The 17,421-nt window shown below is 38.3% G+C and overlaps 2 protein-coding genes across 3 annotated transcripts; both read left to right on the top strand.

Annotated features, from left to right (window-relative positions):
• The first annotated feature begins 5,213 nt into the window (after positions 1 to 5,213).
• LOC105286398 (DNA-directed RNA polymerase II subunit RPB2) lies at positions 5,214 to 11,980 on the top strand. Its single transcript, XM_011351337.3, has 7 exons — positions 5,214 to 5,365; positions 5,794 to 7,729; positions 8,057 to 8,279; positions 8,411 to 8,872; positions 9,019 to 9,361; positions 10,703 to 10,961; positions 11,174 to 11,980. Exons 1-7 carry the CDS (start codon positions 5,338 to 5,340, stop codon positions 11,457 to 11,459), a joined length of 3,537 nt encoding a protein of 1,178 aa, XP_011349639.2. The 5' UTR covers positions 5,214 to 5,337; the 3' UTR covers positions 11,460 to 11,980.
• A 388-nt stretch (positions 11,981 to 12,368) lies between these two features.
• On the top strand, positions 12,369 to 17,107 carry LOC105286397 (BTB/POZ domain-containing protein KCTD9). 2 transcript variants are annotated; one of them, XM_011351335.3, is made up of 7 exons: positions 12,369 to 12,636; positions 12,844 to 12,965; positions 13,183 to 13,356; positions 13,530 to 13,690; positions 13,780 to 14,006; positions 14,298 to 14,665; positions 15,125 to 17,107. In XM_011351335.3, exons 1-7 carry the CDS (start codon positions 12,589 to 12,591, stop codon positions 15,180 to 15,182), a joined length of 1,158 nt encoding a protein of 385 aa, XP_011349637.1. In that variant the 5' UTR covers positions 12,369 to 12,588; the 3' UTR covers positions 15,183 to 17,107. The 2 variants fall into 2 exon arrangements, with proteins under 2 accessions (XP_011349637.1, XP_011349636.1); XM_011351334.3 differs by having other exon boundaries at positions 12,371 to 12,636; positions 14,298 to 14,627.
• Positions 17,108 to 17,421: the final 314 nt, after the last annotated feature.

Below are 17,421 nucleotides of genomic sequence, written 5' to 3' on the forward strand. Positions count from 1 at the left end.
GACTGAAGCATTTGTTCTGTGGTTTCATGCGCATTGAGGTGTTACAGTGACAAATTCTAAGTGAAAACAAAATGGTTCGTTATTGTTGTATCAAATCATGTATTGGGTCGTCCGGAAAGTTCGTGCCGATTTTGAAGGAAAATTCAAAGGCAACATTTTTTTATGTCGATAAATATTTATTGACTTATGTATGCACCGTTTTGTTTCACAACCTTTGTCCATCTTTCACGCAACTGGAAGATTCCATTCTCCCAGAACTTCTTAGGTTTCTCGGCGAAAAACTCCTCAAGGTGGTTTTTTATGTCGATCAAAGAGTTGAAGTTCTTGCCGCTAAGAGAATTTTGCAAAGACCTAAATAAGTGAAAGTCTGAAGGTGCAATGTCTGGTGAATACGGTGGGTGAGGTGGCACATCCCAGCCAAACTCCGACAATTTTTGTCGGGTAGTCAAAGAAACATGAGGTCTGGCATTGTCCTGATGGAACACGACGCCCTTCCTATTAGCTAATTCTGGACGTTTTTCCTGAATCGCTGTCTTTAATTCGTCCAGTTGCGAGCAGTACTTATCTGCATTTATCGTTTGGTTGTGTGGTAGGAGCTCATAATATAGGATTCCTTTCCAATCCCACCAGACACAGAGCATGACTCTTTTGGATGAAGGCCGGCTTTCGGAGTGGTTAATGCTGGTTCATTTCGCTTACCCCAGGATCTTTTTCGTTCTACATTGTTGTAAATGATCCATTTTTCGTCACCCGTCACTAATTGCTTCAAAAATGGTACGTTTTCGTTGCGCTTGTACAGCGAGTCGCAGATGGAAATGCGATTCATTAAATTTTTTCGGCCAAATTATGCGGAACCCATACATCATAGCGACTTACGTAACCAAGCTTCACTACATGATCGTGGACAGTGGTTTTCGATATTTTCAGTATCTCTGCTAATTCACGTGTCGTTTAGCGCGGGTTATTCTCGATCAGTGTCTTGATTTGGTCATCATCAGTAGTAGAGGGTCTGCCCGAGCGTTCTTGGTCTTTAAGCTTAAAATCACTAGCTCTAAACTTAGCGAACCACTTACGTACGGTTCTTTCAGCTAAAGCGCCTTCTCCGTAAACAGAACATATCGAATTTGTTGCTTATGAGGCATTTTTGCCTTTCCGGTAATAGAAAAGCATCAAGTGTCTAAAATGCTCTTTGTTTTCTTCCATCTTCAAAAGAGTACAAAACTGACACGAATCAATTTATCTGAAACAACTTTTTTCCTAAAGATGCGTTGAAATGTCACCTTTAAGCATATGTATATAAATCGTATGTTTTCAATAACATTGATATATTCAGACATGTTCCAACGCCATGTATTAAAAATCGGCACGAACTTTCCGGACGACCCAATACAATCACACGATACAAAGCCAAAACAGGAATACAAAAATCGTCTCGAAATAAAGAATTCACACTTGGTTCCTTAAATTCTCTGCGATTATCGGTCCGCAATTCCGGTGGTTGAAGATGCACAGATCCTTGAATCTGAAAGGTTTCTCCTTACTTACTTACGAACGGACGTCGATTAATCATTGAGGTCATACCTCATACAATAACGAGCACTACAGAAAAAATATTTAATATTTATAGAATAGAAAATAAAACACGCATTTCAAAGAATGACTTTGCACGTAATAAGAAATATAAATGTCCAAAATCTTTTTACCAATTTTGACGCGCACGTATTAGATAATGATTTATTAGAAAATCACAAACATAAAATGATAAAAACAATAATAGAGTTTTATTTAGAAATAAAGTTATATTGGTTTGGCAAAGAATTGACACGTAACTTACATGTAAAATATGTCCGTAAAGATTTTACAAAACTACTTTTGTTCAAAGGGCAGTAAGTGTAATCTATATACAGGGTGGCCCATTTTAATTTATACAGTCGATTTTTTAAAACGCTAAAAGAGATACGAAAAAATGTTTCAGACAGACATGTCACGATTTCGAGGGGGACATAAGATGATACCATTGGTTTGACCTTGAATAGTCGTTTGAAGGTCACGTGAAGATCACCTTCAATTTCTTAAATTGAAACCCCAACTTTTTATTGCAGATTCTTATTCTCCATCGAAAAGTAAGTAACTTTTGTCTGAAACATTTTTCCGAAAAATGTCATCTTATGTCCTTAAAATGTCCTCAAAACTCATCTCGAAGATCATTTTAAGGACATAAGATGACATTTTTCGGAAAAATGTTTCAGACAAAAGTTACTTACTTTTCGATGGAGAATAAGAATCTGCAATAAAAAGTTGGGGTTTCAATTTAAGAAATTGAAGGTGATCTTCGCGTGACCTTCAAACGACTATTCAAGGTCAAACCAATGGTATCATCTTATGTCCCCCTCGAAATCGTGACATGTCTGTCTGAAACATTTTTTCGTATCTCTTTTAGCGTTTTAAAAAATCGACTGTATAAATTAAAATGGGCCACTCTGTATATATAAGCCAACTACCACTCATTGACTCATCAACGTGCAGCCCGAACCACTGCATCTATCGACTTGAAATTTTAAGGGTATATTCTTACTAGTACGTAGGTGCTCACTAAGGGTGGGTTTTCCGAAATTCCACCCCTAACGGGTGAGAAGGGGTAAAATGTGTTTTTATTTAATTCTACACATAATATCGCGGGCGAAGTCCGCGTGACGGGGGATGCTAGTGTATAATAAAACTGATTTCTAGTCTCTTAAGATTACGTTTTTATTTTCTTAATTTTTTCCTTTCAAGTATACTTTATTGTACTACATTCTCATGTACCTAATGCTTTATTGTAAGTAAGAAAAGAATTTGAAGTTATTTTGCAATTTAACATGAAAAGTGCAACAATTTTACTGTTCATAAAGCATTTAAAAAATCATATTAATACAATGACCATGAATATTTTGTTTTATATTGTAGTATAAGAGAATGTGAATATTATATTCTTAAAACAATGTTCACGAAATATATGATTATTAGTTCTTGGTTTGGCCGTTGGTACCTGGTGGCGCTGAGATCTTGGATCGCACAATGGCTGCCCATTAGCAGTCCATAGGTATATAATCAAAGGTGCCAGCGTTGTCCCGTCCCATCATTCGTACGGGGAGTCGGTTGCGCATGCGCGACGACCGATCAAGCAACTGCGAACGATTTCTCCATTTTAATATTCCGGAGTCTGTTAATTCTTGCTGAATCATACGTTCCGCAATTATATACATTTCCTATGGACCGTATAAAAATCTATTGCGCAAAAGCGTTGTTTAAAATCGAACGCCTAGTAAAATGATAATTCGTTATTTATGGCGAAGTCGATTGGATGCACTAGTGCGCACTGAGTGCACACACCAAGGCTTGTTTACAGTCAATTTTTATATTTATATTCTTATGTGTTTCTTCTTATAAAAATTGATTGTAACCAAACCTTAGTATGCACTCAGTGCGCACTAGTGTTCTTCTTATATCATCAAGATACCGCCGTATAGTTAGCAGACAAATATGATAAATCTGTTTTTCTTTATTGCAATCGTTTGGGAACCGTTTGGGAAAGTTTAGAAAACCACTTTTAGAGTTTGGGAAATAATAGGTCTGTTCTTTTTAGCTGTACTGCTAAACTAGTGCAATACGTTAAAGTGAGACAAGTATATTTTTTCTCACTCTAACTTATTGCACCAGTTAAGCAGTGCAGCTAAAAAGAACAGACCTAATAATTGCATCTCAAAATAAAGTTTCATGTCATCAACCAGTGAAAATGCGAGAAGTGAGCAAATTCACTAGGTGTTGACCAATCAAATTATAAATATTCTAGTAAATTTGTTCACTTTTCGCATGTTCACTCACGTTAAGGGGATGCTGGAGCTGCTAGTGAAATTCTTCGCGATGGTGCTGCCATCGCACAATATTTGCACAATAAAATACTTTTTACAAAAATTTGGCAATTTGTACGCACAAAATCGCTGTTGAGCGGTGTTTGGACACAATTAAGGAATATGAAAATGCTTTTCGAAGTGACTTTAGAAGCGTCATAAAAGAGAATTCTGCGTTTTCCTTTAGGATTAGAGGTTAGAATACAGGAGAACACAGAATTCTCTTTTATGACGCTTCTAAAGTCACTTCGAAAAGCATCCTCATATTTCTTAATTGTGTCCAAACACCGCTCAACATATTGTGCAAATATTGTGCGATGGCAGCACCATCGCGAAGAAGTTCATTAGCAGCTCCAGCATCCCCTTAAGGGGAAGTTGGAGTTGCTAGTGAACTATTTTTTCACTATAGCGATGGTAATTGCAGTTTCGAAAATTCTCTTTATTGCTTGTGCAGAATAAAAAATCCTTTTCCACAAATGAAGTATAGATAGAAAGAAAGTCCGCTCTACAGGACTTTATATTCGAAATGGAAAAAAGTTAGAAAAGACAAATGCAATTTTTTAACTTTTTCCATTTTGAGTATAAAGTCCTGTAGAGCGGACTTTCTTTCTATCTATACTTCATTTGTGGAAAAGGATTTTATTCTGCACAAGCAATAGAGAGAATTTTCGAAACTGCATTACCATCGTTATAGTGAAAAAATAGTTCACTAGCAACTCCAGGATCACCTTAAGGGGAAGCTGAAGTTGCTAGTGAACTATTTTGTCACTATAGCGATGGTAATTGCAGTTTCGAAAATTCTCTTTATTTCTTGTGCAGAATAAAAAATCCTTTTCCACAAATGAAGTATAGATAGAAAGAAAGTCCGCTCTACAGGACTTTATATTCGAAATGGAAAAAAGTTAGAAAAGACAAATGCAATTTTTTAACTTTTTCCATTTTGAGTATAAAGTCCTGTAGAGCGGACTTTCTTTCTATCTATACTTCATTTGTGGAAAAGGATTTTATTCTGCACAAGCAATAAAGAGAATTTTCGAAACTGCATTACCATCGCTATAGTGAAAAAATAGTTCACTAGCAACTCCAGCTTCCCCTTAAGACCTGTGTCTACGATCCAAGAACTTTGTCAAAGTTCTAGTTCCGTGAAATGTGTAGCCAATGAACTTACAGTTTTTACATAAAAGCTGCATGTTGATTGGCTACACATTTCTCGGACCTAGAACTTTGACCAAGAACTTGGATCGTGGACACAAGGCTTTAGTGATACGTAATAGACCCCCAGACGTGAAGCCAAAAATCTAGGGATGTTTATAATCTTCGATGACAGTCAAGACCGACGAGTTTACACTAAAGCGTTGAGTAGCACACAGGCGTCTCTGTTTTTTCAAACGCGATCATTTGTTATTCTGGCGGAACAAACAATTTTTACTTGTACATTTTATCTAATATGAGCAATATATTCGCAATCGAGGATGGTAAGTAAATTCAGGACCTATATTTAAAAACTAAAATAGAAGCAAGAAAGTAGAGATGTTTATATAATTGTTCAATTTAGAAGCCCCCTTACTTGGGTAATTTTAACAAAATATAAGTACACATTGCGGTGAATAGAATGCGAAATTGTTAATTGAACGTGTTGCTTGACACGAAAAGGTATCGTTAAAAATGTGATGCATTTTAAGGTTAGGAAATCCGATGGAGGACACGTTGTGTCTCTGTTTCTGTCTCTTTCACTTATATCTTATTACTTCCAATTTTGACTTTAATAATTTTAATTTTTCACGAGGACACAAAGCAAGTTTTAAAATACTTGCTGAACATTTAAATGTTTCCACGTTTGCTTCCACGGTTTGCTGGTTTAAAATCTTGATACATGAGAAGTCACCTTGTACTTCTTTTCTAGATCAATACGAAGACGAGGATGCGGAGGAGATCTCGTCGAAGCTGTGGCAGGAAGCCTGCTGGATCCTCATTAACGCGTACTTTGACGAGAAGGGCCTCGTACGACAACAATTGGACAGTTTCGATGAATTTATCGAGATGTCTGTTCAGCGTATTGTGGAGGACTCGCCGCAAATCGATCTGCAGGCGGAGGCGCAACACACCACCGGCGAAATAGAGAATCCCGTGAGGCACTTACTGAAATTCGAGCAGATCTATCTGTCGAAGCCGACCCATTGGGAGAAGGACGGCGCACCGTCTCCCATGATGCCCAACGAAGCTAGACTGAGAAACCTGACGTACTCCGCGCCGTTGTACGTAGACATCACCAAGACAATCGTGAAGGACAACGAGGACCCTGTTGAAACGCAGCATCAGAAAACGTTTATCGGCAAAATACCAATAATGTTGCGGTCCAAGTACTGCCTGCTCGCCGGTCTGTCCGACCGAGATCTGACGGAACTGAACGAGTGCCCATTGGATCCTGGGGGATACTTTATTATCAACGGGTCGGAGAAGGTTCTCATAGCGCAGGAGAAGATGGCGACCAACACCGTTTACGTTTTTAGCATGAAGGACGGCAAGTATGCCTACAAGGCTGAAATCAGATCTTGTTTGGAGCACAGTTCGCGCCCCACCTCGACCCTGTGGATCAACATGATGGCCAAGAGCGGAGCGAGCATAAAAAAGTCCGCAATAGGCCAACGCATCATCGCGATTATTCCCTATATCAAGCAGGAGATTCCCATAATGGTAGTTTTCCGCGCCCTCGGGTTCGTCGCTGACCGCGACATCCTCGAGCACATCATCTACGACTTCGACGATCCCGAAATGATGGAGATGGTGAAGCCGTCCCTGGACGAGGCGTTCGTTATACAGGAGCAGAGCGTCGCCTTGAACTTCATCGGCTCGAGGGGCGCGAAACCAGGCGTGACCAAGGAGAAGCGAATCAAGTACGCTCGAGAAATCTTGCAGAAGGAAATGCTGCCGCACGTTGGCATAAGCGACTTCTGCGAGACGAAGAAGGCTTACTTTCTGGGCTACATGGTGCACAGATTACTGTCGGCGTCTTTGGGACGACGGGAGCTAGACGATCGCGATCATTACGGTAACAAAAGACTGGACCTGGCCGGACCTTTGCTGGCATTCCTGTTCCGTGGCCTGTTCAAGAACCTGATGAAGGAGGTGCGTCTGTACGCGCAGAAGTTTATCGACCGAGGCAAGGATTTCAATCTCGAACTGGCGATCAAGACGAAGATCATTACCGATGGTTTGCGGTACTCGCTCGCCACGGGCAACTGGGGCGACCAGAAGAAGGCGCATCAGGCGAGAGCGGGCGTGTCGCAGGTGTTGAACAGGCTCACCTTCGCGTCGACGTTGTCGCACTTGAGGCGAGTAAACTCGCCGATCGGAAGGGACGGCAAACTCGCCAAGCCGCGTCAGTTACACAACACGTTGTGGGGTATGCTATGCCCGGCAGAAACGCCCGAGGGTGCTGCTGTGGGACTGGTAAAAAATCTGGCCTTGATGGCGTATATAAGCGTTGGCTCGCAGCCGTCTCCTATTCTGGAGTTCTTGGAGGAATGGTCGATGGAGAATCTTGAGGAAATAGCTCCGAGCGCTATTGCTGATGCTACTAAGATATTCGTGAACGGATGCTGGGTCGGCATCCACAGGGATCCGGATCAGTTGATGGCCACTTTGCGCAAGCTGAGACGGCAGATGGACATCATCGTGTCGGAAGTGTCGATGATCCGCGACATCAGGGACCGTGAAATAAGGATTTATACCGATGCGGGCAGAATCAGTAGACCCCTGCTCATAGTGGAGGGACAAAATCTCTTATTGAAGAAAAGACACATCGATATGCTGAAAGAAAGGGATTACAATAATGACGGGTAAGAGCGTTCTCTTGGTTCATCAGTTTTGTGCTGTTCGTTGAAGAGGAACGTCATAATCTTTAAACTATTATTATTTATTTATTATTTTTTTATTATTAGGTGCGCAAATTAATCTGATGTCTTTAGTTTTATATACGTTGATGATAACCATTTTTTATTTAAATATTAAAACCTAAATTCAATAACTTCTTTAATTCGCTAGTAAATAAGATAATAACTCCAATTTATTTGTTAACTAAACTGGCAATACAATTGCAAATCATTGTAAATTATAATGGCAGTTGTAACGTGCATTAATTTATGATTCAATTTAATCTCTTACAGATGGCAAGAATTGGTAGGTAGCGGAGTTGTAGAGTACATAGACACACTGGAGGAGGAAACCGTCATGATAGCCATGTCACCAGACGATCTGAGGCAGGAAAAGGAGTACGCGTATTGTACGACCTACACTCATTGTGAAATTCATCCGGCAATGATTCTTGGCGTGTGCGCTTCCATAATACCATTTCCTGATCACAATCAAAGTCCTAGGAATACGTATCAGGTACAGGAGCAATATACACTACATTTTCTTTCGATCTTTTACTTTGCAATTTTCTGGAATACCCTGTCGAAATATATTATTTAATTATTATAAATATTTAAATTTAGATATAGATTTTTTTTATCTTTCAGAGCGCTATGGGGAAACAAGCAATGGGCGTGTACATTACAAATTTCCACGTGCGTATGGACACGTTGGCTCATGTACTGTATTATCCTCACAAGCCGTTGGTCACTACGAGATCCATGGAGTATCTGAGATTCCGTGAGCTGCCGGCCGGCATTAACAGCATCGTCGCTATCCTGTGCTACACAGGATACAATCAAGAAGACAGCGTCATCTTGAACGCAAGCGCCGTTGAGAGAGGCTTCTTCCGATCGGTGTTCTACCGCTCGTACAAGGAGGCGGAATCGAAGAAGATCGGTGACCAGGAGGAACAGTTTGAGAAACCTTCGCGTTCTACCTGCCAAGGAATGCGTAATGCTATATACGACAAGTTGGACGACGACGGAATCATTGCCCCTGGCATTCGCGTGTCGGGTGACGACGTGATCATAGGAAAGACAATTACTCTACCCGAAACGGACGATGAGGTACAAGTCCCAGTATCTTTCAATGTATTCGCTGCTTAATGTACAATGTGAGCACGCCGGATGACACTGATCCACCAAATTGCACGCTGAATGTCTTGATTGACACGAAACATTTTAACGTTTCCTCGTTTCATTCGTGCTTTCAGTTGGACAGTACGACCAAGCGTTTTACGAAACGCGACGCGTCCACCTTCTTGCGCAACAGCGAGACCGGGATAGTCGACCAAGTGATGTTGACGTTAAACAGCGAGGGATACAAGTTCTGCAAGATTCGCGTGCGTAGTGTGCGCATTCCGCAGATCGGCGACAAGTTCGCGTCGCGTCACGGGCAGAAGGGTACATGCGGAATTCAATACAGGCAAGAAGATATGCCGTTCACCTGTGAGGGTCTCACACCCGACATTATCATCAATCCCCACGCCATCCCCTCTCGTATGACCATCGGTCACTTGATCGAGTGCATACAAGGAAAAGTTTCCGCTAACAAAGGTACAGTTTTCACATTTTTTCGCTCAATTCAAATGTAGATTAAAAGAGAGATATATATTATATATGTATATAGAGATCGATAAAATATCAATTAGATAAAATACCGATTAAATAAAATGCTTGACTTTTAAATACAGGGTGTTTCCTCTAACTGTAGCACTTAGAATATCTCTGCTTCCTTTGATGATATGAAAACAGTCGAAGGACGAAAATTGTTCGATTCAAAGAGACTAGTACTCTGGTAAGAACATTATTTTTTTTAATCTGACCTTTCACAAGATGTCAAGGTCATGAACATTTTTTTAAACGAGATGGTATATTTTCCTTAACGAAATGATGTAGCTTGTAAAAAAACAAATTCAACCATACAGAATATGTTGACCTTCAAATGACTTTGAACCACAAAAATCACGTTTAGGAAAAGAAACTCTATTTATTGTATGTATAACTACAAAGATATAAGGTGTTGTCGGAATATCGCGATAAACTTCATTTGCACGGAACATACTCAACGAATCATTTCCTGATCGCTGGATTGGACGTGGTGGAAGAATTTCTTGGCCGGCTCGATCACCAGATCTTACGCCTCTTGATTCTTTTCTTTGGGGACACCTAAAAATGAAGTTTATCGCGATATTCCGACAACACCTGAAGATATGCGAGAAAGAATTCAGCGTGCGTGCACCGCAATTACTCCGGAATCTCTCAAAAACGTAAAACAATCGTTTATTCATCGAATTCGAAAGTGTATGGAAGTAAACGGTGATCATTTCGAACATCTGTAAAAAAGGTATATCTTTGTAGTTATACAATAGAGTTTCTTTTCCTAAACGTGATTTTTGTGGTTCAAAGTCATTTGAAGGTCAACATATTCTGTATGGTTGAATTTGTTTTTTACAAGCTACATCATTTCGTTAAGGAAAATATACCATCTCGTTTAAAAAAATGTTCATGACCTTGATATCTTGTGAAAGGTCACATTAAAAAAAATAATTTTCTTACCAGAGTACTAGTCTCTTTGAATCGAACAATTTTCGTCCTTTGACTTTTTTCATATCATCAAAGGAAGCAGAGATATTCTAAGCGCTACAGTTAGAGGAAACACCCTGTATATAATTGTAATAATCTTTTACTAATTTGTAGAAATAATAACACAACTAAGATGATTATACCATATGAAAATCTCTCTCTCTCTCTCTCTTTCTTCCTCTCTTTGGCATGTTACATTGGAATTATTTTTACAAATTATTATATATAGAATAGTATAGTTGATCTATAAGTAAATAAATCTAATATAAATAATATTAAAAAATGAATAAAAAGATGTCTATGTATTTTTAGGAGAGATCGGTGATGCTACACCGTTCAACGATGCTGTGAATGTGCAAAAGATCTCGACGCTTCTGCAGGAATACGGTTACCAATTACGAGGAAACGAAGTTATGTACAATGGACATACAGGTCGCAAAATCAACGCACAAGTCTTTTTAGGGCCGACTTATTATCAGCGCTTGAAGCACATGGTGGACGATAAGATTCATAGTAGAGCAAGAGGACCCGTGCAAATTCTAGTTAGGCAACCTATGGAAGGTCGCGCGAGGTAACTATACGTATCATTAGTCTTGCTGTTCTAATATGCAGCGAATAAATGAAATTTGACTAAAAACACTTTATATAACGATTATTTGAATCGTCAAAATGGTCAAAATCGATTTACTTTAATTAAAATCTGTTCCGCCAGCTTCGATGTATATGTACATGTATATTGTTAAGTATTTTTCGTTTATTCATATATATTTTTATGGGCTTTAGGGACGGTGGACTTCGTTTCGGAGAGATGGAACGTGACTGTCAGATTTCTCACGGCGCGGCGCAATTTTTGAGGGAACGTCTATTTGAAGTGTCGGACCCATATCGAATTCACATATGCAATTTTTGCGGCCTGATAGCCATAGCAAATTTACGGAACAACACCTTCGAGTGCAAAGGATGCAAAAACAAAACGCAAATTTCGCAAATTAGATTGCCGTACGCGGCGAAGCTCCTTTTCCAGGAACTGATGGCGATGAATATTGCACCTAGGCTCATGATAAATTAATACTATTCGTACTATTATTAATATCACTACATAGAAATTAGTACTTAGATTTCTGAAGAGTTTAATACAACCATTTTAATATTTATGATATTTATGACGTTGTTTAATAAGGTTTACCGTCGTCAATAAATACTTAATGTGTGTTAAGTATTTATCAAGTAATGTCTTGAGAATTTTACAAACTTAACGTTTCAATTGAGTGATATGTTAACAGTCTTAAGTTAGACCTGGTATGATACAGTAATATTTCTGAATAAGTATATAATTTTGTAAATAAATTTTCTAAGATACACTATTTTCTGCATGTGTCCCATACAACATTGTTAAGTCGTGAATTAAAAAAAAAACAATAGTTTTGATATGTTTCTTATTTAACGTGAAATTAAAATTGCGCTAATTTCGCACTGCTTAAATCCTTATTTTCAAATCTAAATATGCTCTAACGATTGATCGGAACAATTCTTCATTTGTAAGTAATACTGTAACGTCGAATTAAACAAATTAAACAAGTTTCTAAATAGCACAACTCGTCAATGTATCAGGAAACGTTTTTATTAGGTGCGCAAGTTAATTCGATGCTTTTTTTTAAAGAAATTGAGCTTTTTATTTTAAATTATTTACTCTCTTTTTGTCGAGAGAGGAGTCGTCAGCTGTTCGATAGATGGAGAAAAGTATGAGAAAATGATGGCGAATATTTCGAAGGTTCATGTGTTTATTATTTTTGGTGGCTTCAATTTCTTCGAGAAAAGCATCGAATTAATTTGCGCACTCAATATTTCCGTATAATAATACAATGGGCCACAGTTTTTTTGTTTTTTTACGATGAGAGAAAAAAAGAAAACGAAAAAAAGTGAGAGGGAAGTTCAGATGGCGTTGTTGGACGCTTTTCTCACTGTGCGCACGCGTATTTGGTCTACATCTACATCTACATCAAAGCGCCGGTTGTAAATTGTATCATCATAATACGCACCACGAGCAGCATCGCCAGGTAGGCGCTGGATAGCGATAACAACGTCGGTTCTAGTTGTTTACATGCGAGAGTTTGACGACCCAGAGGACGGTCTCCGTCCACGTAGGGACGCACGTAGAGGCTCCTTTTATTGAAGAAAATTTATTGCAATCCACAACTATGAAGAGAGTGATCATTTTCCTTAATGGCACTGATGTCAACGGCAAGGTACTGCTACATCCTGCTTGTACGCTGCATTTTATCCTTTTTACCGTTTGTAAACAGATTTTGTATACTTCTTTTGTCTCAAGTGAAAACTTACATCTCTTGACGAGCGGACTCGTGTTGCACGTCTTGTTGAGAAGCTGCGTAGGCGTAGTAGAAACGTTCAATGAAAGCAGTTTTTGTTTTACAACATATTTTTGTATTTGACAGGTGTTTGTGGTGACTCATTCATTAGACGAATTGTTGTTAGCGGCCGGTGCGAAATTCGAGATAACTGCAAAGAGGATCTTCACACCACAGGGTGGCGAGGTTGACGATATCAAGTTAATTAGGTAACTCGCTTGCAGTTTATTTACTTTTTTTGTTACTGAAGAGATTTTACTTTCTCTCTCTCTTGACTCGCAGATGAATGGTCATATTTCTTTTTCATAACCGATACTACAAAACGTCATCTTGGTGCATTATATTTGTACTGTTATTTTCACTATATATGTATTACAATATTAATTATAACGTTATACTATATTCTTTCTTCCCATTGTTTTACAGAGATGATGATATTTTGTACGTCTCAAGTGGAGAGGATTATATACAAAAAGATAAGATACATAGTAACAAATTAAATAAAAATTCAGAATGGATTACGCTGAACGTTGGGGGAAAATATTTTACCACAACTAGGGATACCTTAACGAAAAAGGAGCCTATAAGCATGTTAGCAAGGTATATCTGTAATTTTTTTGCTAGCATAAAATTACTTAGATATTTTATATATTGCTTAGGAAAAATTGCATGTATTGTATTACGGAGTATATTCACTGAAACGAAATATTTCTATGTGTGTGTATACGAGTATGTATGCACGAGTAAAATAATTGTAAAGAAATTTTCCACAGAATGTTTACGGAGAGCACGGACACTGAGAATGCGATACAGCCGAGTAAACAAGATCACCTTGGAGCGTATCTGATCGACAGGAGTCCTCTGTATTTCGAGCCGCTATTAAATTATCTAAGGCACGGCGAAGTAATACTTGATTCCAATGTGAATGTAGCTGGTATATGTACCTTCAGTCATATTTAAGTTACTGCTACAGATCAGCTTTACGTAAAACCTAAGGAACTAAGAAACGAAATTGTTTGCCAGGGGTGTTGGCGGAGGCTCATTTCTATGGCATCGAAGGCGCCATACGAATTCTCTCAGCGATTGTGGAGAAGGAGGAACTGCAGAAAGAGGGTCTTAAATCGTTGACCCGCAATGATGTACTTAAAGCAATCATGTCAACGCCGACCAATGCAGAGCTCAGGTTCCAGGGAGTCGACTTTGTCAAAGCCGATCTTTCCAAGCTAGATCTCAGGAACATCAATTTCAAGGTATATATGCATTTCTCGCCTTGCAAATAAATAGGACCATATCAAAGGATCGTATAAAGTGTCTCGTTTCTTGAGAATTGTTCTCTCTCGTCTGCCGTTGTCGTTTTATACGCTTTACTTTTTTACATCTCGATATCTCGACATACGTGATCGCGCGAAATTTTATAATCTGTAAAAGCATGTTTTTTTTATTACAACTAAAACTTCATAAAATATTTTAAATTAATAAAACTTCGGGAAGTCTGTTCGAGTCCAGTTTGTTGTACCTACAAACAAGTTTGCTCTTTGCAGTACGCTATTATGCACCACTGCAGTCTGGCAGGTGCCAATTTGTCTGGATGCTGCTTCGAGCGGGCCGATTTGTCCCACGCGAATCTGCAGGGCGCACAATTAATGTGCGTCAAAATGTCGTGCGCAAACCTAGCCGCGGCGAATTTACGTTCGTGCAACTTCGAGGATCCCGGCGGTTTGCCCGCGAACATGGAAGGCGTGAATCTGAAAGGCGCCAACCTCGAGGGCAGTAATATGGCGTCTGTTAATCTGCGCGTGGCGACGTTAAAAAATGCCGTCCTGAGAAATTGCGTCCTGAGGTCTGCTGTTTTGGCCGGTGCGGACCTAGAGGTGCTGTTTGTTCATCACGCATCGTTGTTTCAACATAAGTTCTGTTTCTATTATTTCTTTTAATACTGGGTCAGTCAAAAAGTTCAGTTTAATTCATACATATAATACAGGCAACAATGTTTATGTCATTGTAATTGATAATTTATTGCTAATAAACATTATAATTAGAATGTCATAGGCAATAATGTCTAATCATAGACAACGATGGTGATTACTTGGTTGAATAATTTGTTTCTACTGAATACAATAAAGTAAAATTTGCAAAACCGAACCAAACTTTTTGACTGATCCAATATTTATGCTAAATAACCCTAGAGAGGTGGTGGGTTGAAGGCGTTTCCGTCCCAACCGGGACGATATTAAAAAAAAACTGATCCAATATTTTTATTTTGTTATAGCAATTATGATTTATATTTCTTGTATTTATTACATTTAATATTTATTGCGTTTATATACTAATATTAATGTATGTACTTAAATGTGTTTGTATTTTGTAGTGCTGTGATTTATCTGGCTCCGATCTGCAGGATGCAAATCTTCGTGGCGCCAATCTGAAGGACGCCGCCTTCGAGTTAATGCTAACACCGTTACACATGTCCCAAACGATACGATAACAATGAAAGTCACACTGCGCACGTTGTTGCTGCAGCTGGAATTCTACAGGAATGATAGTATTTCATATGATTTATATAAATTTCGGTAATGGACTAGGAGCAACCAAGTGGCTAACGTTATAATACTGAATTCTTTTATCTTTCTCTCTTTCTTTCATAGACAACACAGAAACTGTTGCTTTTTGACGAAATTTTAGGTGGATATAATAGATTTGTTCTTTGTAGCTATCAAATTTATGCTATCATTGTGCTGTTGTAACGCCTGTCATGTCTATAGTGCTTATCGGCGTGGCGCGAAGAAGCAAACGTACTAAGCTGATTCTATTGATCGTTCATTGATGTGTCGTACAACGGATACATTTATCGAATCGGTCGGCAACAAAAATCATGGCCGATTGTTCCGTCATATCACGTAAACGTTAATGACATCAGGATCGCGATGTTTAAGGGGTTACATACCTCCAGAATTTTCAAACAATCGATTTTTTTGTATTACTGATTTTCATTCTTTATACTTTTAAAAATATAATAAAAAAAGAATTAGTGAAAAATTCCAATCCGTAACGAAGATATAACAATAAATATGACCGCGCGTCAGGAGGCGGGCCGCGGCGCAGGCTACCGCAAATAAGCTCGAACAGCCCACAGATTACAGAAAACTGTACAAAATATAAAAATTATCGAGAAAGAAGGCACGCAATATGAAATTGGAATGGGAGATTAAGCTCACTACAAAAATTAATATTTACACGATTTTTACTTCTCAAACTTTAAACGCGTTTTTCTCGAAACCAGTTTTTTTGACACGGTCGGCACGATAACTCGAATAGTTTTCAATATTTAAAAAAATTTTTTGTTCTCAAATCTTCGTAATCGTTTTGTCTATAGTCTGTCGAGCCATTTTTTTGCAATTTTGTTTAATACAATGTTTATAAACAATTAAAGACCGAAATTTTTCATGAAAACATGAAGTTCAATTTTGACTGGCATAAATTATTTATTTTTTTGAAATTAAAAAATCTGGCTCGACAGACTATAACTACAACATTACTTTACAAGAAATTTCTTGCATTTGTCAGATCCATCAATGTTACAAGAAGATATCATGCCGACTCTGAGGGGACATTTTTTTAGCAGCGGTCCAATTAATGCCACAAAACTTCATTTTATTAATATTCAAAAATTTATTACTAATTATTTTTTTACACTTAAAGGACCAGTAAATCATATGCAATTCATATTTTACTTTATTATTTCAGATATACCCCCTAAAAAAATGCCCCAAACATATCAATTTTTCGCCGCTATGGAGGTATGTAACCCCTTAAATTCGGACTCGATTATCAGAAGTGCATGAAAATAAAGCCACCGAATTAATTAATTTATAACGAATAATAATTGTTTACATGTGATAATGTTTTTCTCGCTATTGCGTTACTTATAATTGCGTCCATTCTCTCTCTCTCGCGGGGAGCAATTGACGTGTGAAGCGTGACGATGCTTTCAATTTGCCTTATCTCGATTTTGTTGTACATTAATTAAGTTTACGCTAGATTTAGGGAGTCCATTTCAATATTTTAATCGCGAACAATTTTTGTGATATACATACGATAGTTGATTTGCGTATAAATAAATAATGCTGTAAATAATAGTAAAATATGTTAGAGGTATTATAGGAAAAGTTTCGATGTTTAGATGATAATAAATTGTAGCAGTTCCGTGACTAGCGCACAAATCGAGACATTTCGCTTCTCGTGCGATTTCTAAAGTGGCGCCATGTATTTAATTTTTTACCGTAACTTATATGTAGCGCGTAGGTAGGCGACAATAATTTAAATAAATATATGTTTATACCTGTGAAGTTACTTCAACGCGTATTCAGAGTATTGAAACTTTTATAATGATTAAATCCTCCTAAAAGGTAAATAAAATATTTATGTTATTGATGGCAGATAGCACCGCTCTCGTACAGTGAGTCCATTTCTTACGACTGGAGTCGCAAAGGGTCACAACGGAAATGTACCCACCACTGAAGAAGTTTCCTTGCTTCGACACTTGCAGAGAGGAATATCGGAAACGACGGAAGAAAACGCCGTTTTCACAAAGGTAGTCACAAGTTTCTTATCAAAATTGAATCTTGAGATTAAGGTATTACCCAATGACATAAAAGAGGGCCTGGA

The sequence above is a fragment of the Ooceraea biroi genome, chromosome 13, assembly GCF_003672135.1.
Source record: "Ooceraea biroi isolate clonal line C1 chromosome 13, Obir_v5.4, whole genome shotgun sequence".
Taxonomy (NCBI): domain Eukaryota; kingdom Metazoa; phylum Arthropoda; class Insecta; order Hymenoptera; family Formicidae; genus Ooceraea; species Ooceraea biroi.

What these genes read in the sequence shown, in the direction of transcription:
- LOC105286398 (XM_011351337.3), top strand. Translation starts at nt 5,338, where the DNA reads ATGAGCAATATATTCGCAATCGAGGATG. An exon ending in GTCCTAGGAATACGTATCAG is followed by an intron (nt 8,280 to 8,410) that starts GTACAGGAGCAA and finishes TTTATCTTTCAG; the next exon opens with AGCGCTATGGGGAAACAAGC. An exon ending in AAAAGTTTCCGCTAACAAAG is followed by an intron (nt 9,362 to 10,702) that starts GTACAGTTTTCA and finishes ATGTATTTTTAG; the next exon opens with GAGAGATCGGTGATGCTACA.
- LOC105286397 (XM_011351334.3), top strand. Translation starts at nt 12,589, where the DNA reads ATGAAGAGAGTGATCATTTTCCTTAATGGCACTGATGTCAACGGCAAG. An exon ending in GCACTGATGTCAACGGCAAG is followed by an intron (nt 12,637 to 12,843) that starts GTACTGCTACAT and finishes TGTATTTGACAG; the next exon opens with GTGTTTGTGGTGACTCATTC. An exon ending in TTCCAATGTGAATGTAGCTG is followed by an intron (nt 13,691 to 13,779) that starts GTATATGTACCT and finishes ATTGTTTGCCAG; the next exon opens with GGGTGTTGGCGGAGGCTCAT.